Source organism: Polyodon spathula, chromosome 7, assembly GCF_017654505.1.
Source record: "Polyodon spathula isolate WHYD16114869_AA chromosome 7, ASM1765450v1, whole genome shotgun sequence".
Classification (NCBI taxonomy): domain Eukaryota; kingdom Metazoa; phylum Chordata; class Actinopteri; order Acipenseriformes; family Polyodontidae; genus Polyodon; species Polyodon spathula.
The window spans coordinates 6,993,715-7,019,161 of record NC_054540.1 but is presented as its reverse complement, the minus strand read 5'-3'; the positions used below and the strand labels follow the sequence as shown (position 1 = coordinate 7,019,161).

At 37.0% G+C, this 25,447-nt stretch overlaps 2 protein-coding genes across 6 annotated transcripts in view; both read left to right on the top strand.

The window, feature by feature from the left end:
• The window catches only part of LOC121318072 (dual specificity tyrosine-phosphorylation-regulated kinase 4-like), a 35,774-nt gene extending 27,024 nt beyond the window's left edge, over nt 1-8,750 (top strand). For 4 of the 5 annotated variants that reach the window (XM_041254327.1, XM_041254326.1, XM_041254324.1 and 1 more), the window contains 9 exons: nt 221-357; nt 1,197-1,337; nt 4,588-4,735; nt 5,121-5,202; nt 5,690-5,862; nt 6,393-6,453; nt 6,884-7,013; nt 7,617-7,795; nt 8,165-8,750. In XM_041254327.1, the coding sequence (XP_041110261.1) occupies nt 221-357; nt 1,197-1,337; nt 4,588-4,735; nt 5,121-5,202; nt 5,690-5,862; nt 6,393-6,453; nt 6,884-7,013; nt 7,617-7,795; nt 8,165-8,397 (1,284 nt within the window). In that variant the 3' untranslated portion in view covers nt 8,398-8,750. The remainder of the gene's footprint in view (nt 1-220; nt 358-1,196; nt 1,338-4,587; nt 4,736-5,120; nt 5,203-5,689; nt 5,863-6,392; nt 6,454-6,883; nt 7,014-7,616; nt 7,796-8,164) is intronic. The other variant, XM_041254328.1, reaches the window with a different exon arrangement.
• Nucleotides 8,751-11,964: 3,214 nt separating this feature from the next.
• On the top strand, nt 11,965-17,962 carry LOC121318071 (NADH dehydrogenase [ubiquinone] 1 alpha subcomplex subunit 9, mitochondrial-like). Its single transcript, XM_041254323.1, has 11 exons — nt 11,965-12,067; nt 12,504-12,674; nt 12,975-13,072; nt 13,497-13,588; nt 14,679-14,820; nt 15,078-15,180; nt 15,555-15,625; nt 15,712-15,788; nt 16,023-16,118; nt 16,749-16,815; nt 17,643-17,962. The coding sequence occupies exons 1-11, from the start codon at nt 12,013-12,015 to the stop codon at nt 17,811-17,813; spliced, it is 1,143 nt and encodes a 380-aa protein (XP_041110257.1). The 5' UTR covers nt 11,965-12,012; the 3' UTR covers nt 17,814-17,962.
• The last annotated feature ends 7,485 nt before the right edge of the window (nt 17,963-25,447 follow it).

The following is a 25,447-nucleotide window of genomic DNA, read 5'->3' as shown; positions in this document are numbered from 1 at the left end:
AACAGGTCAAATGTGTGGAATTTGTTTTGTTATCTCCAATCAGTTTTATATACATGGAACTGTACAAGGCTTAGTCATTGGCTTCTTTAACAACAGCCTGGAAATGTTTATTGAATCCATAGATCCACAGATTTAAAAAAGCAGTCTTTAGAAAGGTTGGAGAAAGGCTTCATGGGATTCTGTTATTTATTATTCTGTTGACAGTGTTTATTTATTGTAGGTGCTACATGACCATATTGGATACCGCTTTGAAGTGCTGGAAGTAATTGGGAAAGGCTCATTCGGACATGTTGTGAAATGCTTGGACCATAATACGAACGAGCTTGTTGCTGTGAAAATAATTAGGAACAAAAAAAGGTATGCTTCTTCATATTACGATATTTTTCCTTGAAGGCAGGGCCAGAGTGAGGACATTTCAAGGCAAGAATGATTGCATCTTTGCAGTCTTGAGAACTAATTTGCGATGTGATTTTTCCAAAAGTCAACTAAATGCCATTAACACCTATAATTCTACAGCATGTTGAAGTGCTCAAGACATTACTTACTGTACTTGTAAGCTTCCTGCCACAGCTCTGTGAACACAACTAAATCCTGACATCGAACATCTAGTCTTAAACTGCCAGTTGTGCCTCATAATTGTTTGGTGTCTTTTAATGATGTGGACTAATGTCCACTGGGGGCTATGTTGGGACCACCAAATGAATTTCTCTTGTGATCTGAGCTGGGTTTGAACCCTGGCATGAAAGGAAAGCCACCTGATATGTGCTGTATTCATTATGTTTGGTTAGTTTCACCACATCCATGTAGTCTCATTTAAATGGCTGCTAATTGCAAAATGTGAAGTAAAACTTAAAAGAAACTAAATCCAGTGGACAAACCTTTCGTCCAGTGCTCATCTGTATCATTGTAAGTGTATAGTAGTACGCAATACAGTCTGTCCATCACTGAAACCCCAAGGGTTGAGTCTGACATGTTGTCCTGCGCCTTCCCCAGTTCACATTTAAACAGAGAAATCACAACAGAAATAACTGCTGCTTACTCAGGCTTTCCTTTTCCATTCACACTGTAACTTTGCACCAGTAATTCTAACAAGCTTGTATTTTAAATGACTTCTATTAACCTGCTATAGTATAGTTTCACCGAGTAGGGTTTGTTTGTGTTAGTGTTCAGTTCTTCACTCTGTTTTAAACTGGCAGATTCCACCACCAAGCCTTGGTAGAAGTGAAAATACTTGATGCTCTCCGGAGGAAAGACAAAGAAAACAACCACAATGTTATACACATGAAGGAGTACTTCCACTTCCGCAATCATCTCTGCATCTCCTTTGAGCTTTTAGGGTGAGTGCCCTGCAGCTGTACTAACATCTTTTAAAATCTGTGCTAGAGATGCACTGCAGTCAGTGGCATAGCAAACGACACAAACTCAGCTTTTAGAGAGCCACATATTCTACATTACACACAAAGAGCAAGATTTACAAAAAAAAAAAAAAAAAAAAAAAAAACACTGTGTATACTATGAAAAAAACAAACTGTAACAAGGTAGTGCTACGGCTGCCTCCTGGCACTGTACCCAATAAATTCCTGTGCAGTAGGTCACATGGTCTTCTTGCTATAACATTGGAGCTTAATTGATACCTAGAAACAATTTTTCAATTTTGTTTTTGAGAAATCCCAATATAAGCTACATACAAACAGACAACTCCAGTATTATTGTTTTAGGTCAGTGTTTTATTTCTAATGCAGTTTCTTAACTTGAGTTATCTTTAAGGTATACCTGTACAGTGTAGCTGCACAGTGCTAAGGGGAGCAGAGAAAGTGCTACTAAGTGTGGGAAACATCAGTATACCATTACTCACAGCTCCTGAGAAAAGCACATTTGGTTTTGGAAGCTTGGAATCGAGCTGTATGTGAACAGACCAATCAGATTGTGATGTCCACTGAGGTTCCTTTCAGTTGCTCTGCACTGAGATTGCTATCAGCATTAACAAGCAAGGGCATCTACTCCCGGAGGCTGGTTAACTTTTATACAACAGCATATACTGCTGCAAAGTATTTCATTACAGATACTGAATACCTTAGTTAATACCTTAATTAGGGCCGTATCTCTTTCCTGGGCTTGGGGGTGTGAAGATTCCAGTTACAGTCTGCAGTATAACCATTACACTTGATGTTGTAATGTAAATAAAAGGCTGTCTGTTCAGACTTATGTCAGTGACCTTGAATGGACCAGGGTTAACCTGATTTTTGTAACAGCACATTTCCCAGTTTGTACAGACCTATTAAAGCTTGTATGGCACAGTTCACACATAGTTCACCAGCATCAACTTGCTGGAGTACTGGTAGTTTTCTACTTTAGATATGAATTCACAAAGATTGAACTTGTGAGTTATTTAATTGTTTCTTGTTTTTTAAGTGCATTTTGAGAGATTAAATGCATTTCAATATTCGTGAAACCTTTCTAGGCTGTTAAGTAAGCCAAAAAAATAATAATTTGAACAGTTTTATAGCTTTATAGCTTTGCCCACAGTTGTGAGTTCACTGTATCTGGCGTGATTGTTACTGCACTGATGATCTGAAAATGCTACACACACTGAATGAATTGGAAGCAACTTCTCTCCTAGCAGCTGTATCGTAAGGAAACACTAAAGATATACACACACCGACAAAAAAAATATTTTGATGGCTGAACTATATATAATAATATGGGTGTGGACATTATAATACAAAACCAAAGACAGCTTACAATGTTTTAACATAAAATCAACTGCTTGTTAAGCCTTACAAAAAAATGAAATCAATGTAAAAAATTTATAAAGCTGTGAAAGCATCACAGTGGAATAATTAGGACAAAAAAAAAAAAAGCTTGACATATGATCGTATGCCTCCCTCTGCTGGATTTATCATGCTGGTGCAGGTAAAAAAAAAAGTTTTGTTCTTAACATAAGTTCTGTCTACAAAAAATGGTAAACCCACTGTTTGACAAAGGCTATTCTTTCTAATACCCAGTGAATTTTTGGCAAGTCCTGTGGTGAATTTTTGTGAATAGATTTTTGAACCCATATAAATGGAAAATAAAAAAAAAGCAAAAAAAAAAAAAAACAGACACATAAGTAGACTTAATACAAGAACACCTCCTGAGCTTTGGAACCAAGTGATGTCAAGCACTAAAGAATAATTAACGAAAGGCTGTTTCCATGCCTTCAGGTACATTTAAATACTTCCACTGGTCACTTCAAATTCTATTCATAGTTTCCAGTGCAGTATTCTCTCACAAGGATGTCCAGCCAGTGCTGAGCACATTGTGAGCAAGCAGTACATGAGCAAACATTCCGCACCAATGGTAGGCTGGATGTTGCTGTGAGAATGTGCTGATTTTACAGTCTAATGTGATGTAAGAGTGGGTCCCTAGGGACCAGTGAGAGGCGAGCGATGATGTTCTGGGAGTCTTGATGATACATGAAAAACATCTGCTGCTGGCCTCAGCACTTGTGCATTCATCTGGACATCATAAGTCATTGTCATCTCTATGAGAGCTGGGTCTGATAGAGCATAACTTCTAGTTCAGAAGTGCACAACCTTTCAGTGAATTCATCTGAGGTACTATTCACACAGAGGGATACTGCAGCAAGAAGTTAAAGGGGGGAATGAACCAATGCTGTAAAATACATGTTCTTATTTAACAATTCTGAATTAAAAGATATAACCAAAAGAGCTTCAAACGCACAAAGAGGCTTACCAGTTGTAATGTTGCTTTTTGCAAGTAAATGGACATATACAAAAGAAATTGGTAGTTATCACTTCTTTAAATGTTCTTGACCATCTGGCATGTCATCATACAGAAAAAATACCAGTGAAGTTACCCTCTCAGATACATTAGCAGACTACAGCTTTGCCAGGATAGGCATCATAGTGGATTGAGCACAAATCATTCACAGAGGTCCTGATCCAGTAGCATACTGTAATATGTACTAGTTTGTATATGTAAATGTTACCATCGTGGACCCATTCCATTTGACCTTGTGCCCTTGGTACATAACCATTTCATTGCCATTGAAGATAATTTGGTAAGAACTTTAAACTCACACTCATTTCAAGTAATGTACAGATTTAATATTAGTGTAATACAAGGTGATTATGAATTTCCACTCCTAACGGATTTGAAGGATGCTATCTCTCCAAAAGTGTTGTTCCTGTATAAATGTAGCATTTTTTCCTGTTTTACTGTTATCTCTACGATGGAAGCCTTTTGATCTTGTTGCCCACCAGTTGCTGATTCTACCTGCCAAGTTTCATTGTACATTGTTGTGATGTTATGGAAGGAATACAAAATGCACAACCTCCTTTATATTGTATATGTTTATACAAGAAGGGAGCAATGCCAAGCTATCTTTGCCCTGTGAACTTATGAATGGTGCCAATTTATATAATTCTGTAGTATTTGTAATTTATTTTGTTGTTTATTTATTTATTTACATACATCATTATACATAAAAATAAACAAAAAAATACTTTATTATCCATAACAGCCATAAGCTAATTTGCAGTGATACCTGTTACTTGCAATAAAAGATGATTTACTAACGTCTAGCCTTTACAGACTGAACCTGTACGAACTCATTAAGAAGAACAGCTTCCAAGGATTTAGTCTGCCGCTCATTCGCCGTTTCGCCTGTTCTCTACTGAAGTGCTTGCAGATGCTCCACAGAGAAAACATCATCCACTGTGACCTTAAACCTGTAAGGAATCCTGGTTTCATTGATTACAGTGGAATTACATTCTGCTTTTATACCAGTGCACTGTACTTTAAGTTTGGGTAACTGATGAAGTAAATGAAGTTTAGCTTTGTTTGCCTGCTGGCAAAACCGGAAGCTGCAAATAATGGACAAAGATTTACAAAGAAACTTGTCAATTGCTGTCAGAGATATACTGCAGTAAGTCTAACAACTATTGGTTTTGAGCAGAAAAACATAGTTAGACTGAAGCTAGTAATCATTTAGCAAAACTGCTTCCATAAGGAATGCTAGTAAAATAAGTGGTATTTTATCAATAGATGCTATGTACAGTCTTTTAGCTGATCAGTGATTCAAATGTTGTTTTTATGTAGTGTTTCATCTTTAACAGGAGAATATTCTACTAGCCCATAAAGGGCAAGGGACTATCAAAGTGGTTGACTTTGGATCAAGCTGCTATGAGCAACAAAGAGGTGAGTAACAGCTTTGTACAGTAAGTGAAGCTTCTTTTAGCTAAAAGAATAGGTTTCACGTGTTGAAGTTGGTTGTTTCCTTAATACAGTAACTCTGTGATGAATGTGATATTAACAGCTCTTGGGACCTTCCCATAACATGTTGCCAGCATGACAAAAATACAATTTGTGGCATATTTTCAAAGCATTTTTTTTTTTTTTTTACTTTTGTATTTAACTCCTATTTTTTGAAAGGATAGAATTCCACATTACTGACACTTTGAGAAACAAACAGCTTAAGAGACTTTGAATGATATTAATTTATTGTTTGGCTCTAGCTTGTAAAATTAGCATGATTGTTTGGTTTATTTTTGTTTTCTTTCAAAGTCAATTAAAGATGTGCAGTTAACAATTTGACAAAACACATTTATCAAAGCTCTGTAACTATGGGCCCCCAAAATGTAAAGCCACTGGTAGAGGTATTTCCTTTTTGCTTCTGTGGATGCAGTGTACACCTACATCCAGAGCAGGTTCTACCGCTCCCCAGAAGTGATCCTGGGCCACACGTACAGCATGGCAATCGACATGTGGAGCCTGGGATGCATTCTGGCTGAGCTGTACACGGGCAGCCCTCTCTTTCCAGGGGAGAACGAGGTGGAGCAGATGGCTTGCATCATGGAGGTAGGATCAAAATACCAGGCGGATCTCATCCCCTAGCCCCATCTGAGCATTTATGATGGGAGTTGAATGCAGGATTGTTATTTTTGGTTAGATCTCATGGTAGCATATTTATTGATTTAGTGTGAAAAATGCATTGCAATACAGCAGGCAGGTAGGATCAAAATACCAGGCGGATCTCATCCCCTAGCCCCATCTGAGCATTTATGATGGGAGTTGAATGCAGGATTGTTATTTTTGGTTAGATCTCATGGTAGCATATTTATTGATTTAGTGTGAAAAATGCATTGCAATACAGCAGGCAGGCATATGGATTGGCAGACAAGCAGCACCGACATATACCCCCAGATTAAGCTACTCTAATTAACCTGTGGTAAACGGTCTATGCAAGTTTCATTGTAATTGAATAAACAGTTCTTAAGTGTTGTGATAAGCTGTGATGTATATAGGTGGGCTCCTACAGGTGAATAGGATTTAGTGTTTCAGATAGTTTCTGAGGAGATCTATGCTTAAGCTGTGGTGATGTATTTCAGGTGTTAGGACTGCCACCCACTGAGTTTATACAGACAGCTTCTAGGAAGCGGTTATTTTTTGGTAAGTAGTTGTGCTGTTGAAAAAAAGGTCACACTTACTGTAATTTCAAGGGACACTCGTTTGTTACCATATTTACAGATGTTTCTTATTTTGTTAATTCTTAATTAATATCAAATTAACCTATTTATATTTATAAACTACCACATGTTAATCAGTTATTAGATTATATAATTTTTATGTTATATTTTTACATTTTAATGCACAATGACCCCTGGTTCACCATTTTATCTTCCACATATATTTTTCCTTCTTAGTATTACAAATATATAATGCTAAAGATATCATGCTAAAATTCTCAACTGTTTGAGAATACCCTTACCGACTCCATGTAAGACCTAAAGCACGACATATTACTGTAATAATCATTACAGTATAACCAGAACAAAGAGCAAATAAGAAATGTTAAAAAGTACATGTATGTTTAATGTAGATTCCAAGGGATCGCCTCGAAACACTACGAACAGTAAGGGGAAAAAAAGATGTCCCAATTCAAAGGATCTTGCCAGTGTGCTGAAAACCAATGACACTCTATTTCTGGACTTCCTAAGAGGCTGTCTAGTGTAAGTGTAGCAGATGAATGCGAGTCCCAGGTTACATCACTTGTCTGTCCACCATTTGATACATTACATTGCTGGAGCAAGCAGAGCTGAGGGTGCAGTTTAAAGATTGGCCGCTATGGTGTGATGGAGATACTGTATTCTGTTTAAGGCAATTCTGGCTGTGTTATAGCACTGGGCTGGAAAACACAAAGTACAGAGTTTGTGTCCAGCATCTGTTTATGCAACTAGTTCCCTCGCCCTGCACCCTCTAATGGAGTTAGAGAGTTTTATTTAACATATTATTTTCTGCGTTTGCAAACTTAGAAAGCCCTCAAAAATTAAGATATAAGCCTTTGGCATCTAAGATATTTAAAATAAATTGATTGAAACAAAAAAATAGATTATTCTAGGTTTCTAATGCCAATTATTGGTCATTGTTTTAACCCTTTGTAGCCTGGATCTGTTTGGTTTTATTCTAGGAATAATTTCACACACTGACATCATTTACATCTAAATAATGTGAGCCTTTATATAGACAAAAGAGACTCCATTACCACAAACAAAATTCAAACAGAAGTGTATTTCTGTCCGGATTCATTGGATCCTTTGCTGTGTTGCTTGAAGGTGGGATCCTGCACAGCGCATGACTCCGGATGAGGCCGTGCAGCATGAGTGGATCCAGGAGGCACGGTTACACAAGACCCGCCCCAAAACACGCCCTGTGAGGAAGTGCTCCGAAGGCATCCCAGTCATAGACAGCAACATGGAACAAAGCTGCAAGAAGACTACGAACAGCAAAACAGGTACATTAACCCTTTAAAAAAAGTTTAAAGCATAGAAAACTATAAAAAGCATAAAGCTACTATAGAGAAGCAACAACATTCTTATACTATCCCTTATATAGTCAAATTGACCCCAGTATTCAGTTGCAGCTGTTGTTTGTCTTGATCAGTGTGTCTTGTGTTTTTTTTTTTTTTTTTTTTACATATCTTTTTGGGTCAGCCACAGTGCCCTCTTCTTAACTGTAATAACTTTAAAACGCGAAATGCATTAGGCTACAGCTTGAGAAAATTAACTTGTTGTTTTTTTAACTGTAGTGAATGGAAACTGATTATTGTCTGAATCCTTTTTGGCCACACAATGTATAATTTTTGGTTTCTGTTTTTCCCTAGGTGACAAGGGGTATAAAGAGAGTTCTGACAGAGCTGAAGTGTCTGGAAATGTGGAAGAAACCTTGGAGAGACTGCGACCGATCGGAGCCTCTGCAGAGGAGGAAGTGCAGGAGGACACGGCCAAACACAAAACAGAGAAACCCATCAAAATCATCCTCAAACCCGAGCCAGTGGAGCACAGACAACACCCCAGCTCTCAGAACCAGCCACAGACCCGAGCCCATATCGCATAACTGCAGGCTGAGAAGGGCTAAGGGCTTCTCTATAGACAGCTGCTTTATTTTTCAGTAACAGAATGTTTTTTGGGTTTTTTTTTTTTTTAGAGTTGTACATTAAGAGACATGAATAAATTATTCTCCAATTCTCAAAGACTGAAAGCTGTCTGGAGCTTTGTTGCCTGTGGACACCAAAGCAAGCTCCAATGTGCAATATCTTCTCTTTTGCTTAACATTGTTTTTTTTTAGTTTTTCATTTATTTGAAATTATTATAGGATTTTTCAATAAGTCAGTTCATGTTCATAATGAATGAGCAATATTTGAAACAACAGGTGGCTGGGCCAAAGCTACAATGCCAGTTTCTATGGGTTGGAATGTGTGTGTGTGTGTGTGTGTGTGTGTGTGTGTGTATATATATAATATATATATATATATATATATATTATATATATATCCGGAATGAAATGATTCTTGTGAGATGCACTGTACAGTTGTGTATATTTTGTGTACAGTGCAAGTATACACACAGCTGCAGGCTTAAAAACATGTTCTACAGTGATTTCCTCCTTTTCTACAGTGAAGTCAGGATTGTGTACAATGAAGTTATGAGGCCTGATTGCTAAGTAGAGAAACATTATAATTATAGCTAAAAAAAATCCCCACAATGACACTGGTGATTGCATCGGCCTAAACATGGGTGTACTTGACTTTATTTCTTAGGATTTCAAACGGGGTAAAAAAGGCCCCATCATTCTGAGATGTCTGTATGGATGTTAAATGAATGTCTAGATAACGGGAAGCCGGTAGCAGCATAGTTGTAAAGAATTCTGCATTCAGAGGTTCACAGGTAATTGCAAGGACATGGTGTGTGTTTTTGGGTACATTCCAGATGATTAATGATATTTGATAATATAAAAACAGGCACAGTTATGTTAAAAAAGATGTTTTAGGATATGTACCTGCTTACAGGAGACATAAACTTAAGTAAAGAGTTTTCTATAATACTGAAGAACATTCTGCAAGTTATGATTAAAGGTGAATAGTTTTGGTAATTTGTTGAGGAGAGCAGATTTGGTTAAAAAAGGTCTGATGACAAGTTTAACTGTTGAAGGAGGTGGGTTGTATTCTTTACAAAAGTTTTTTTTTTTTCATCTCATCTGATTATTCAAAAGACATTTTATGTTATTTTTTTTTTTAAAAAGAAGATCATCACTTCCCCAGGATTCCAAAAATGACTCATGTAACAAAGTAGTCAAAAGTACTTCGTCAAACACAGTTCAATACACTTTTGCAGCAATAACAAGTGCTCAGAGGGATTTAAGGCTAAGTGCGTCACAACAAAGACACAGGCTAATGTGTCTTAAAAAACATTTCAACTACAGATAAGACTTCAGAAAACTGGTAACACTCTCCTGCATGTGCCTCCTTATTAAAGATGCTAAACTAAGATCATAGCTTCTTTCTGGAGAGTAGAAGACCCATGAAGAATAAGGGACAGTGTTAACCTTGGCATGCTGGCTAAAGTGTAACACAGCACTCACATTGAACACGAACTAGAAATACACTGAATCAAAATGTTACTTGTGCACACAGTATAGCCTCAAGAGTATAATTCGTACTGCACTGTTGTCTAGTACTGTACTTAAAGGGAGTTCGTTCACTTTTCTGTGTTTTTTGCAGATCACATAGATTTAGATTTTAGATTTAAATTACCATCATTTACTTGATCACAGATTATGTTGTATCATCTGAAGAATTAGATAAACAACATACTACTGCTGTTAATTTTGTTATTAATGTAATTATTATTATAGTAAACTTTTTATTTATTGTTATGGCAGGAGAAAGATTTGAAGACTTTATGGATTCAGTCTCTAGTTTACTAAGATTCATATGGTTATAGTTCAGCAAGGACTTTAAACTCAGCACCTGTCTGGTTTTATAAGACTTATATATAAACTATAAAAGCAATGCATCTGATCCTGATACTGGATCTACACATGGGGCAGTGATAATGATGCTAGAGCTCATAAGAGGTAGGAAATTTTATTTTAAAATAGTAGTCATCACTCCTTTGAAGGTAACATTTTACTTTCTTTTTTAAATGGAAAAAGTTATTTGGCGATAGTAATAGCTATACAGATGTTGTGTTATATTATTGTTCTTAATGAAAATACTTTGATAATAGTTTGTGCCTTGAAGTATTAGACTGTGCAAACTAAAATAAATATACAGTGGTATTTAATTGTTGCTTTCTGAGATGTGCAAATAGTGAATTGTAAACGTTTATATTTCAATACAAGAAAAAAAAAATCCAAACTTTTTGTTTTGTTTTATACAGATCAAGGTCTTAGCTGGATCTTCTATATATCCAGTTCATTATGCCATACCCCAACTCATTGACACCTGGAACTTTATCTTCTTAAATCTGTCCCATACAGATCAACCATGTATTTCAGATCTATGACATTTTTTTTTATTATTTTGATCTCAATATGCTTGCTGTATTTCTTTAATAAAAGGCCAATATAATTATCATGTAACTACAAAATTGGTCTTTCACTATCATTGCAAATCATGTTAGCCCAGGAGGGCATGGTACAGTTTCCACAAACATTACAAATGCACAATCAGAAACACTGTTCGCTTGCATTGGCCTTTAATAAATGATACATTTAATTTTTATAATACATGTTAACCTAATGTAATACATCACCAATGCATTCCTCAAAACGTATGTATTGTGTATTGCCCTAAAGAATTTGTAAGAACTGCTAGCCATGGCCGCCAGTATTCACAATCATGGATATATCATGGATTATTCTAGTTACGAAAAACCATTTTGTTTTCACACACACACACACATTAAAATCTAAATGTGCGAGATGACTACAGTACCTTAACTGTACAGTTCTTTGTTAATACCCTACACTGGTATTTCTGAAATGTTATTCTTCGTGTGAATTGTTTTTAATTATGACGATCACAGGTTAGTTATACATCTTATCTACCTACCTATAGGTTTACAATAGCATCTGGTCACTTGGGTGATCAGAGAGAGATTTTTTTTTTTTTTTTACCAGTTTGGCCATTTCTAATTTGGTCTGTCTCATGTATTCTGTTTAATTGGCTGTTGTGACGTTTCACAGCCACATTTCATACAAAACCTCAAGCAAACATTGATATTTTTTAGACATCGAAGTTACTATCGCTGTAATTATTGTAACTCGTTATTATTATTATTGCTGTATAACTAGCTACTGCGACTTCTAATATAGCATAATAAACCATTACAGCTGGAACCTTCGCCTTTTATTTCAGTGTGACCTAATCTCCTGGGTAAAATCTAACGCACTCTTCACTTTAACCCTTTTGTAACAGTTCACATTCTCTAAACTAATTACTGTGCTGTACATACTAGGTCAGATAAAGATATCGACGTTGTCCGCACTGTATATTTCATACCCCTAGTCCTACATTATACTGGTGAATCGTGCTTGAGTTACACAGCCAGCCGTCATTCTTCTTGACACCTCGCAGGCGCTTTCGGGACTGTTTTGCTTTTGTCTCTGCGTGGCCACCGTAGTTCACATTTTGCAGAGGATTGTGTTGTAGGACAGACGGGGAGAAAGATGGCGGCTGTGGTTTTTCGGTGTTGTCCTGTGAGCGTCCTTCCCAGGCTTTCCTGTAAGTGAGTCCGAGCTGTACCATGGAGCCACACGGGGAGACAGGCGAGGGGTGCAAATGTGCATTAGGGGCTGTGCTTGACTCGGGAATGCTACCAGTCTATAAACAACAAGGCCAGGCTAGCCAGCTAATGCGACCCCCTGTCAGTCGTGTGACCTACAAGAAGTAAATAAAGGGGGTGTCTATACCAAACAACCGTTTACAAATACTGTGTGAACTAGTTTATGTAATGCTGATGCATAATGTGTGTATCTATTGTAAATGCCAATGGTGTTGTAAACGTAACTGTATGAATTTTACTTGGCTCTAGATTCCAGAAACAGAATGATTTGTAAATAGTGTATTGGGAAGAATGTTTACGCATGCTGTGTTAAACAGACTTGTTCACACACATACACACACCCCTATATATATAAAATATAAATATATTTTTCAGGTGCAGGGTCCCCATCAGTTACACCAGCAATTTCTGTTGTCATCCAACAGAGAAAGTTCCACAATGCAGTTACCCCTCGTGGCAAAGGGGGGCGCTCTTCCTTTAGTGGGATAGCAGCAACCGTCTTTGGAGCCACTGGGTTCCTTGGCAGATACGTGGTTAATCGGCTTGGTAGGTTGTTTAATAGTGCAAACTGGATGGGTGGGTTTCTCATTTTGGGTGGTGTTATTTCTTTGGGACTAGCATAGGTATACTGGGATTAAATTGCATGTTTTTAATCTTAATTAATAGAGTGTTTCTGGATCTCACCTTGCTAACTGATCCCAAATAGTTTGTCAAAATAGCCTGAACTTGTCTGTTTCTTTCCAAAAGGTCTGTACACATTTTCAAATCTATTCAGCAAGTCGTTCACTATGAGTCACAGGCTTGTTTGTAGTTTTTTTTAAGTAATAAACTGTTTGTAAATTTCAGGACGTATAGGCTCTCAAGTTGTGATCCCTCATCGCTGTGATCAGTATGATGTCATGTACCTCAGACCTATGGGTGATCTTGGACAGATCATTTTTTTGGTAATAAAAACTTTATCAAATAATGGTTTTAACTAGCTGAAATGCACAAAGAAGGTGATAACTTTTATTAGACAGTCATTGATTGAGCCGTACTGGAGAGGGACTGTTTTGATGGCGATATATCTTCCACACAGCTGTTCTTGTAGGATGATTTTATTCTGTGTTTTATTCGCTCACCAGGATAAGTCTATTGAGATATACAATATATCTTAGTCCTGAGTTACAGCAGTTGCAAATGCATTCATTTAAAATAACAGTAACTTTTTTTTTTAAACAATATTAAAGGTAATCTTAAATATCAAATGTATACTTAGCATCCGCACACCCCACAACATCTAATCTCTCATGGTCCTGATTTCATGAAGTTAAAAAGATATTTCAAAGGAGTTTGCTTTAGAGGTGCATGTTTGTGTTGTTGCAATAGGATTGGGATGCACGAGACAAGGACTCGATCAGCCGAGCTCTGGCTCACTCCAATGTTGTCATTAATCTTGTTGGAAGAGAGTGGGAGACGAGGTAAGGTGAAAGTAAACTGTTCTCCTATGTTAAATATGTTGGTGATCTTGACCTTGGCCTCTGCCCTACATAGGACTGCCATATTGAGTTCAAACATCTAAACAGTCTCTTTAAAGTATGCTGAGACCATGCTAATAAGATTGTGTTTTGCAAGTTAGTGTCACTGTCTGTATCTCTTCGGAAACATAAGTAGAACGTCACTCAGATAACACTGTGTAACAAATTATTATTTTTTTTTTTGTTCCTGGGTAGTAAGTGTTATTTCCTAATTGCTTATGCCTCAAAAGTATAGAAAATGGCTATTATTCCCCACAAACTTTGCTTTTGTGACCAGCACAGCGATATTTCAAAATATCACTATTTCCAATGGGAAAACGGGCAAATGTGTGTCTTTTCGTTCACATAAAGTCAGAAAAAAAACATATGAATCCAAATTAACATGTATTTATACTAAAGTAATACAAAAATGACTACAAAAGGTTTAGAAGTGAGTAGTTTTGAGATTTACGATTATACTGTACATACATGGTGTAATTCAGATAGGTGTAGTTTTTCCATAAAATACTTTTATAGAGTGTGGCAGGCTGGTGAGTGGATAGAGGCCCAGAGACAGTCTGCAGTTCAAAAAAATACTAATTTCATTATACATAACACAAAATAAACATGCACAAGGGCAAAATAAAGGGATTTAAACAAAAAGCAATACAAAAAGCAAAACTTACAACATTAAGGTTTCCAGGCTGGGCAATGCCTCCACTGGATTCACAAACACCAACCTGCTTCTTCAGCTCCCTCCTCCCCAAATGAGAATCAGAGGCCTCCTTGTATGTCAGGTGGCTGGGCGCTGATTGATCGTTAATTAAGTTAATCATTTAATCAACTAATCAACCCCAGCCACCTGAACATAATAAACCCAGGCAGGTAGGGGAAATTAACCCCATCCCTGCCAATTTGTAAACGGCAGAGCTTTGCTCTGCCACATAGTCTCAGTACTTTAACTTAATTACTAAACTTGGTGGGAGCAACTACAGTTACTATGTGTATGTGTGTTTATATGTATGCAAGCAACAGTGAAATCTTTTTTTTTCAGTAACTATCGCTTTGAGGATATTCATGTTACCATACCAAAGGAAATTGCACGGGCTGCAAAAGAAGCTGGCATTGAAAAATTCATCCACATGTCCCATCTTAATGCTGACATTCGCAGTTCTTCCAAGTATCTGAGGACCAAGGTAAACCCTGACTGAATGTGCTCCATGCTGTCTTTCACTACCCCTTTAGATGTAGTCATTCTGTGCCTTAAAATAATGCATCTAGTCTTGTATTTCTTTCTCTGTAGGCTAAGAAATGGTCTTGAAATACTTCAAAGAGACCAGAAATACAGTTTCATTCATGTTATAGTATGATGACGTAACTTTGCTTTCCAATCCTTTGTGCTGTTTGGGGGAAATAAATACAATATTAAGTTTGTGTAATAATGTTTCCATAGGCAGTCGGAGAGGAGGCTGTGAGAGAAGAATTTCCTGATGCCATTATAATGAAACCCTCAGAAATATATGGAAGAGAGGACCGATTCTTCAATCATTTTGCAAGTGAGTAGTAATTAACCATTATCCTAAACCTAAGTCATAATTCATACAAGAATGAACATGCAATATAAAGTATATTTAGTCTGAGATTAATTCAAGACAAAAGTTCTTCAATTCAAATTCCAGTAAGCCAGACAAACAGAATATATGCAACACCACCACCAAGTGAATTTGATGGTGTCAGTTGGGCCTGAGTAGATATTAGCCTACATTACAAACTGCCATGTAATTGACCACCCTTACCTTTCATAAGCATTATTTAGCTCATGGCGCTTTATGAAAAAAAGCAGGACACCACTGGAAATAAAATGTTCCATTCAGCCTTCTGAAAACAGTGATCAGATCTGATGTCAAGACTAGTCCTATTCTCTCAACAGATATGCGTTGGTTTGGAAGAGCTGTACCACTGATTGCTATGGGAAAGAAGACAGAGAAACAGCCTGTTTATGTAGGCTCTCTTCTCCTCTGATATTTCTGTACCTTTTGATTTCTAAAATAGGGTCTTTAAAATTATTGATTGTTTCCATTTTAAAGGTGGTGGATGTAGCCAAGGCGATTGTCAATGCAATAAAGGACCCAGACTCCAATGGAAAAACCTATGCTCTCGTCGGGTACGTTAAAATAACAGAATTTCAGAATCTCAATGGAGATTCCACTTTTTGTTATTTACAAGTAGGAAGCAACTCAAGTAACAGTGTGTTGTATTCAGCCCTGATATTCTACTGTGTGCCAGCTTCTGTTACTTTTAGTGAAGAAATGGAATAAAGTTGACTTAAATAAACCACAAACCATCAGTGAATGTTTCAGTTGTGAGTGACTAAAGATTTACATTTTTTATCTCACAGACCCAACCGTTATCTCCTGCATGACCTGGTGGAGCACCTTTATGCTGTTGCCCACAGGCCTTTTGTTCCATATCCATTGCCACGACCTTTGTATCGGTGAGTATACAGTCGGACCTCTCAAAACATTAAAGTGTTAGAGAATAAAAAGTTGCAAAGAGCTCTTTATTTATAATGTCGCTGTATCCTATTCCATATCTCACACTTAGATTTTTAGATGTAGCGTATGTAATTGTGATAACTTGGTAAGGACATTACATGGGTGGAAATAAGAGTCCCATTGCATAGCAGTTTGATCAATTCCTGGTTTTAATTAATTTTTTTATAGTATCAGAGTTGGGATACTGTATAATAAGCTGTGCCACTTACACATTCTTACATTTATGTTGGGAATCTGTTCAGTTTATTGTAAACCTGAGGGGGTGTGGGGAGAACAAAATCACAGCAAAAGCCTATAATATATAGAGCACAATGTGCTCCCAGTGCCACTACCAAAATGTAGCACTCTACCTCCGCTAGATAAGCTGCATGGTTGACTCATTATTAGAAACATTTAAATACATTTTTAATTACAATGGTTTGTCATCCATACAGTATCAGTCCTATGTAATAACAATACACGTTCAAATGTGTCTTTATCCACAGTCAATGTCTATATTCATTGCTGCTGTCCAGTGGTGAAGGAGCTTATGTTTTGTGCCCTTAACTGTACATTATTTAACTTCACAGTTTGGCTGCCAGGTTTTTTGAAATGAATCCCTTTGATCCATGGACAACTCGTGACAAAGTGGAGAGGGTATGTACAGAGAAAATAGTGCTGTTTGGTGTTCTTACTATGCAAGATAATATAAATATATTGTAATGTGAAGGTTAAAGAGTAAGTACAATTAAATGTTTAGACGTCTAAAAATGTCAATACCCCAGGAGACCCAGCTCGAAAGACCGATGTTATAAATCTGTGATTGGAAGTCAAGGTTGACAGCAGTATGAGTCAAAACAGACATGTTAAGATGGTCGTCTTGCCTTACTAAAAGAGTTCTGTATAACTCAAATATCCTAGGCCACCGAGTGGTAGTTGGAAATAAATGGCATAGACTTTAAAGGCCTCGGGTGACAAGCCTAGGACTCCATATTGGTCCAGAGTGAATCATGATGATCAAGAAGCCAACAAGTCATGTGTCTGACTTGAGCTGACCAATAGTACAACTGGAGACTGGGCAGGGCAATACCAGCCCTCTGTTTAGCTTTAAGCAGTGTTGGGAATGTAATTCTTGGTTTTCTGTTCAAATATATTTTGAAATAAAAGTAGTTTTATGTTTAAAAAAAGATTGGAATAAACAGCAGGGAAGAGTTTGAAACAGATAACTAAGTCTATGAAGCAGGTTCATCCCAACCACATTAATCTGGCCAAAGAATGAGATTAGAAGTAGTAAACAATTCACTAGTCCTGTTTGATTATTTTAATCCAAGTGGAATAATTTTAATTAAACTAATTATTTAAATTTTGGGTAACAAATAACTAAATGTGGCAATCTTTTCTTATGATGGATCTTATTTTGAATTAATATTTGTTTCTGACATACATGGTGGTGGTGGTGGTGGTTGTTGTTCTTCTTCTTCCAGTTCCATATCACAGACATGAAGTTCCCGTCCCTGCCTGGGTTAGAGGATCTTGGAATCGTTCCAACTTCAGTGGAACAGAAAGCTATTGAAGTACTACGCCGTCATCGCAAATACCGCTGGCTGGAAGCAGAACTGGGAGAGACCAAACCAGCAAAAACTGTTAACTTGTGATCATCACCAAGCCAGAGAAACCAGCTGTACTGTCTGATGCACTTACTTTGATGGGTATAATGTCCATTGTTTAAAGACGCTGTTTAGCATCTTCTGTACATAACTAAATAATAATATAATGGCAATTAAATGCTTTTTAGAAGCCTTCACTTGTTCTTTTTTCTTTCATATGTTTAACCTGTACTATCATAACATTTTCCACCTGTGTGACTGTGTTTAGAAGGGTACAATTGATTTTTCATATCTCAGAATAAATTATATGTCTTAAAATAAAAAACTAATTTGAGATCCCAAAATGAGTTAGATATTTCTGAATGAACAGGAAGTTGTTTTGAGATTTCTATGAGTGCACAGGAAGTTGTTTTCAGATATCTCTCAATGCACAGGAAATTTTTAATATATCTGGCTGAATGCACAGGAAGTTTTGAGAGATTGTAAAATGAATTACAGATATCTGAAAATGAAAGGAAGTAATTGATTTTAAGATATCTCAAAAAGTATTATATCTCTGTTTTTAAATATACCATAAAATATTTAAGTTTATTTCATGCATGGACCTCTGGCATGTGTCATTTGGGGTCCCAACCTGAGAAACCGATCCAGGACCTCTCGGCGGCCATCGATGTGGAGAAACATGTGAAACCCCCCTCTCTCAGGTGCACAGCAACTACCACCATTACTCTTGTAAACACCCTTGGTGCAGTAGAAATATGGAAGGGAAGACCTTGTATTGAAAGCACTCTCTACAGAGAAACAGAAATGTTCAATGTGGCTGGCATTTGGAAGATGGAAGTTGGTCTTTCAGTTTGATAGTCAACATCCCATCTAGGTGCATTCCATAGTATTTTGAGTCACCGTCTTGAAACTTTCTGTTTTGATGAATACATTTAGTGCCGTCAGATCGAGGGTGGAATGAAGTTTCTCATCTACAGAATGATGAAATAATGAGAGCAATAGCCTAGATGACTCCAGAGGCAGTGCTCTCTTTATGGCATTGAGTTTCAGCAGACTGAACCTCTGAAAGAATAATTTTCCCTTTCTCTGAAGACCTGCCCATTTAAGTTTTTTTTTTAAAATATAAATAAAGGCATGCAGTGTTTTTTTTTTTTTTTTTTATTTTGTTTTTTTAAGAGCTACATTACTGTCTCTTTACTATGTATGTTTAAAGTGAAAAATGAAATACCATTTATGCTGAAAGTCTAAACTAGGTAAAGAAAAAAATAAACATTTCAGCACATTAACCATTTCACAGGTCAACCATGGTGATTTTTGAAGGTTTATTTGAATGACTTATTCAGAACATACAGAGAAAGTGTTTAGGATACGTCACGGGGTTAGACAGTATCTCATATGTAGGTCAACAGGGAGACAACACTGTCATCTCTTATTATCCAAGGCTGTTTAAATGGCCTGTTCCAGTTTCAGAAAACTAGGACACCAATTTGAACTTGCTGTTATTTTTTTATTTATTTTTTTCAATTCACTAGCTCATTTTTAGATTATGGGCTCCCGTTTCTACAAAGCTCCATGTTCTTGTCATTTCTCCTGTATTTTTTTTCTTTTTAAAGGTCTATTAGAAAAACCAGCCAACAGCTTAAAAAAAAATTATGCTTGGGAAAGTTATTGGTGAAACCGTTAGAATAGTTCAAAGGAGTATGACTGGCAGGAAATTCCTTGGTAGTAGACCTTGACTGTATGGTATCTCTTACCTTATTGACAAATTCAACAGCTAGCTCTCAGTGTCTCTGTGTTCTTTCATATAGGGCCTCCTGAATTTTCAGGACTGGAATTGTACAAAAGACCTACAACGTAACAGCAATGCATATTAAGAAAGATTTACTTGAATTGTGTCTCTGTCCTTGAAGAATTAGGCAAATAGGGTTTGCAGGAGAATTACTATATAAATTACGCTAGCGATAAACATCCCTTAATGTTCCCTTATTTATAAATGAATAAAGAACAGGGAGCACACATTGGTTTTAATATCAAACGCTTTATGCCCACCCAGGATTTAAGCTTAATTCCTCCACAGATTGCAATTACTCAGCTGAATTCTTTTTCTCTAAAATGGGGTCCCGTAGCAACAGACTCGCTGATTTGGATCCCTTAGCAACAGACTTGCTGATAGGATTCCCTAGCAACACTCGCTGACAGGATCCCCAAGTAACAGACTCGCTGATTGACAGGTGGTGGGAGACACTTTCGGAACTATGGAAAAAAAAAGCAAAATGGTAGGCCGGTCAAAAAGGCAAAACAGACATTTGGGATTGTATTGGTTTCTTTTAGAGAGTTGCAGTATTATGTTTCCTTGAGGCCGAAGAGGGAGATAAGGAATTCTGTTTTGTAAGGACTTATATATGTATATGGGAGGTGTTAACAAGCACTTCATTTAATTGAAAACAGAAGTAAGTGCTCCATCTTTTAACAGTAAATTACCTCAATTGACACTGAATAGCATGGAACAGTAGAGAATGTGAATGACTCAAACAGATCTGGTCCAGCACTGATGTAAATACAGTATAATCGTAAATCTCGAAAAACTACTCACTTCTAAATCTTTTGTAGTCATTTTTGTATTACTTTAGTATAAATACATGTTAATTTGGATTCATATGTTGTTTTTTTCTGACTTTATGCGAACGAAAAGACACACATTTGCCCGTTTTCCCATTGAAAATAGTGATATTTTGAAATATCACTGTCCTGGTCACAAAAGCAAAGTTTGTGGGGAATAAAAGCCATTTTCTATACTTTTGAGGTATAAGCAATTAAGAAATAACACTTACTACCCAGGAACAAAAAAAAAAAAAAATAAATTGTTACACGGTGTTATCAGCACCTGTATCGGTGTCTGTCAGACATGCTCTTGACATAATATAAACCTGTAACAGTCCTAATCAATTGAAAAACAACAGTGCATTCTTATTCGTTCATTGCACTCTCATTCTTTCATTGATCGCCCCCAATGTGGCGTGGCCTAGACTTCCTGGAACACAAGGACCCTAGCTGTATAGCTTCGGTTGCAGGCCAAGTGTGCGGCTTAATGTGAAGTGTGTTCCCCAGTCAGTTTTATTACCTCCTTTACAGCACCCGTGTCAAAGCAGCAATTTACTGAACAGATATCTATGAAAACCAGATAACCAGGTGCTGCAGTAAAGCAGCCATACCTCACCTGCTTGCCCAAACTAATTGAAACAATTGAAACGCATTGACACCCAGCTGCCATCAGTTTGACGGCAACTATATTATAAATATATACTTTAGGATTCCTTCCTAAAGGTTAAGGTTTAATGTGAAGTGGACAGGGAGCAAGTAGAGTCAGAAACCCCACAGTAAAATGTGGTCAACTGCATTGGAAATATAATAATAAAATGAAGGTGATTTAAAGGGGGAATTACCACCCACCACCACCATATTAAATGTCCTGAACAGAAGATTCTAGGATGGATTCATATTTTATGAGCATGGATCCTCATTAATGGTAGCCTAGAATAGTCAAGAAGAAATGCGTTACCCTATTCATTCTTAGAAGATAGATACAGGCCAAAATTACATTTTTAAATGCACTCCAGTAGCTATAAGAGCTATTATAACTATGACCACAAGAGGGAAACCTTGCAAAAGAAAAAAAAAAAAAAGACTCCCACAAAAATATACCCCTCATTCACAGTAGAAATGGATTTACAGTCAACAATATATGAAGTATGAGTAGGTGCATAGTAAGGTATGAAGCACTATTTATTTTAAGGTAGGGATAGATCCTGGCCTTAATATCCTGCCCACCGATCCAGTCAAGGACCGTTTGTTCTGTACTGTGTTAAATTGTGTGAAGGCGTTTTGATGTGAGAGACAAACAAACTAAATTCATTTGTAAACTGTGACTGAACAAACACCCTGTGGCCTATCATATTATAGTAAGTTAACATGCAGTAAACTAACCACAATCTGCCAATACCAACACTTTCTAAATTTAACCTTATAAAAGTTCCCCATAAAAGCATTAGAAAGCTTAATAAAGCACAGTGAAAGCATGGTAAAGCATGTAAAAAAATACTGTAAACTGTAGCAAATGCCTAGCATACAGGTAGCAGTGGGGGAAGCATGGGAAAACTACCAAATGACCATGCAAATTGAATACTGTAAATGACCAATACATTTATAACTATCTAAAAGCTACAAACGTCTGAGGTTAAAATGGGGCATGATATTCATTCTATGCATGGCTATAAAAGGCTCGGACTTGAATCATTTGTACATGCTTCTTAGAAATGCAGCATCCCTGTGTGGACATTCCTAGAACCTTCTATTTTGTTTTAAAACATAATTTCTATCACCTGAAAAGCAGGTTTGTGTTTTAAAAGCTGTTAAAAAAAAAACAATGACCCAGTTTCAGGCATGCTTGAAGAACATGCATTGTTGGATCTTTGATACAAAGTTCATTCAAATATACAGGGTAATAATAGGACAAATTCCACTTCTGTTATGGAAAACCACTGCAATGAAATTACTCTGGGAAGGTGGATCCACCAGACTTGGTAAGTTCTATTACCAATATGGCTTAATAGAGCATTATATGCCTGTTTATCACTGAGAAAAGATTAAAATGGCAGAGTAGTGGCTTTACAATAATAACGCCCCAAGTGAAAGTTTATCAAGTAAATATGCATGCCTCAACATTTTAACTTCTAAGCTTTCAGAAGCACAACATTCCTGAATTTATTTCAGATGACTAATTCCCTAAATCGACATCAAAGCACACTGTCCAGGCCTGTTATTTCTCATGCTGGGTTTGTGGGCTTCAGTCCAGCTTTCCAGTGTCCAAAAAGTCATGGCTTCAGTATTGAGCCACCCAGAAATCTACTAAGTATTTTATACATTACTCCCACTGAGGTTTTATCAGAGTTGGCAACGATTATGTTTAAATGTAAGAAAAATGAATTACTGTGGTCTCGTGTCATTGTTTCCCATCACTGTTCATCAGTGTGAAAGACAAGTACCCGAGCCAATAACATATTAACAAAATGAAACGTTCCATGTTGCTCCGCACCTGCTTTCTTGGCTAGACATACAATATTGACAATTATGGAAACAACAAATGATTTACAGAACGACTTGGGGTGGAGATTGTGTTGCACATTTTTCCTCACTCAGACCCTATACTTACTAAATATCTTGGTATCCTTGAATAAATAATCATCTCCTCTATACAAATATGCACCTATTTGAATGAAAAAGTCATCTCACTGGTAGAATGGTACCCCAAAATGTCTTCCTTTTTCTAGGAAAGCAGTACAACTGGTGATGAGGAGTTTTTTGCTGGATAACTTAACTCAGACTACCTGCTCATTAAATATCTTGATATATGAAAGATAATTGCCTCCTCTTTAAAAATATGCCAAGGATTTTATTGAGCACTCCATCTCCCAAGTTCAGTGGTACCCTAAATATGATTAGTTTACTTACAATGCGGAATAACTAGGTGCAGCATTTGTTCTGTTTTATCCTTATCCAGAAACCTATTTGAGGTTAAAATACAAATAAAATGCCATACCCAGTCATTCCACATTAGTACATACTTGCCAACATTCGGAAACTGACATAATGACATAATGAAATCACTAACTTATACAAATTCCCTTTGTATAAATTAGTGATGAACAGGTGTCTTAGCCACATGAAGAGCACAGTGCACGGTTTTCACTGTGGTTTTTCTACTGAGCAGAATCTTTTTTTTTCTATGGGTAAATGTCAAAATGTGGGACATTTGCTAGGAAATCGGGACTGTCCCGACCATAAAGGGACTGTTGGCATGTATTATTATCTGGCAACAAACTCCCCATCCCATTCGACTGCTTGCCAAAAATAAGGAGAACATTTTAGGGCCCTATTATATTTGTGGGATGAATGAATTGCTTATTAACATTCTTATTTTTAAAGAGGAGATGATTATCTATTCAGATACCAAATATATTTGGACAATACAATCCCCACACCTAGTCTTGCTGTAAATAATTTCTGGTTTTTATAATTTGTGTTGGTACTGTAAAAAGTCTCTACTAAGGGCAGGTGACAAAGAGTTAAATGTTTCCCCCCAGTGGGTCACTCCATATAGCACAAAGAGCTCTGTCTGACTCTAATATGTACAGACCAGCATGGAGGAGAGAACTGTGATTTCTGTCTGTATTGCATTACATTATAAACCTTTGTAAGAGTTTTACAAAAACATTTAAAAGTGTAGTAAAAGCATGAATAATGAAAAGAATAATGTGACTGAGTTAAAAAAAAATAGCGTCTCAGTTAATTAAGAGACACTTGGGGCAAAAGCTGCTCCCCAAACCCCACACCCATAAATGCGCACTAGGAACTAGAAGCAACATGAATAAAACTAGAAGGCTGTTTGCCTTGTTCAACTTTCCCACTTTTATATCCATAGATATTATAATATTATTTTGTATGTGCTGTTACTAGAGCTGTCTAGGAATAAAAAATAATAGCATTGCAACAGTTGGGATAGATCTCCCATAATGATTTGGTCCTGTATAGGTAATCACAGTACTTGTCCTCCATCCTTTATTCTAGCTGGGCTGGTGTGACCATTGTTACTCACAATTAAGAATATAATAATACTGTATCATCCTGCAGCAATCCCTACTTGAGAGGTGCCCTGAGTGCTCAAGAGAACACATACAAGGCTGGCCGCTGTCCGCCACAGACCGAAACCACCTCTCGAGCGCCTGGATGAACAGAAGAATGGGCTTGGTACTGGGATCGGGGGATGCCCACTTCAGCTCTCCTCAGCTGTTGGGGAGGGATAGTAATTGAAAATTCTAATTCTAAAAAGCTTTTAGATCACAGTAAAAAGGTCACCTCATAAGTAAGATCCTGATTCCCTATTGACAATATAAAACCATCTTCAATTTTAAGGCTACTTTCAGAAGAACACTACTGAACCCTCTGAAAACATGAATGCAACATGATCTTATTTAGTCAAATCAGAAATTAATCTTTTTGTTTGTTTTGTTTTGCCTTTGTACTTTCAGTAGTAAGGCAGCATTTTGTTGGTCCCTTCACTGGTCTTAATAACAAGGTTTTACTGTATATCAGATTTAATAGTGGTTTCAGGTATGCAGTTCTTATATTTACTGATGCATGTTTCAAGTAACATTTAGTTATCTTTGCTCTTGGAGTACTAGAGTTATGCCCCTTGCATTTGTATTTCTGTTTTTGCACAGATACTGAAAATGCCAGAAATGACTCCCCAATGGCATTTAACTTGAGACTCCAATACACCAAAAAAACTGAAAATTCAAGATGATTCCAGTGAAAGTAAATGCTTACAGGAAAGCTAACTTCAATTTTTCTTGCTGCAGCTCTTTGAATATTCATTTGGAAGTCTGTCAAACTAAAGTTAAACATGGAAACGATTCAGAACTGAATTTTCCTGGACCAAAGCACAGAGCAGGAAGGGGTTTAGTTTCCAAAGTGGCTGTGTAGCAGGTGTCAGGCAGCCCAGAGAGAGCATCCTATTGCTGGCACCACTGCGACATTTAAATGGATTCTATTTCTGACAGGAGCAAAGATATCAATATGCGATAGTCATGCGAACAACTGCAGCTGTAGACCTAGGAGCTAGT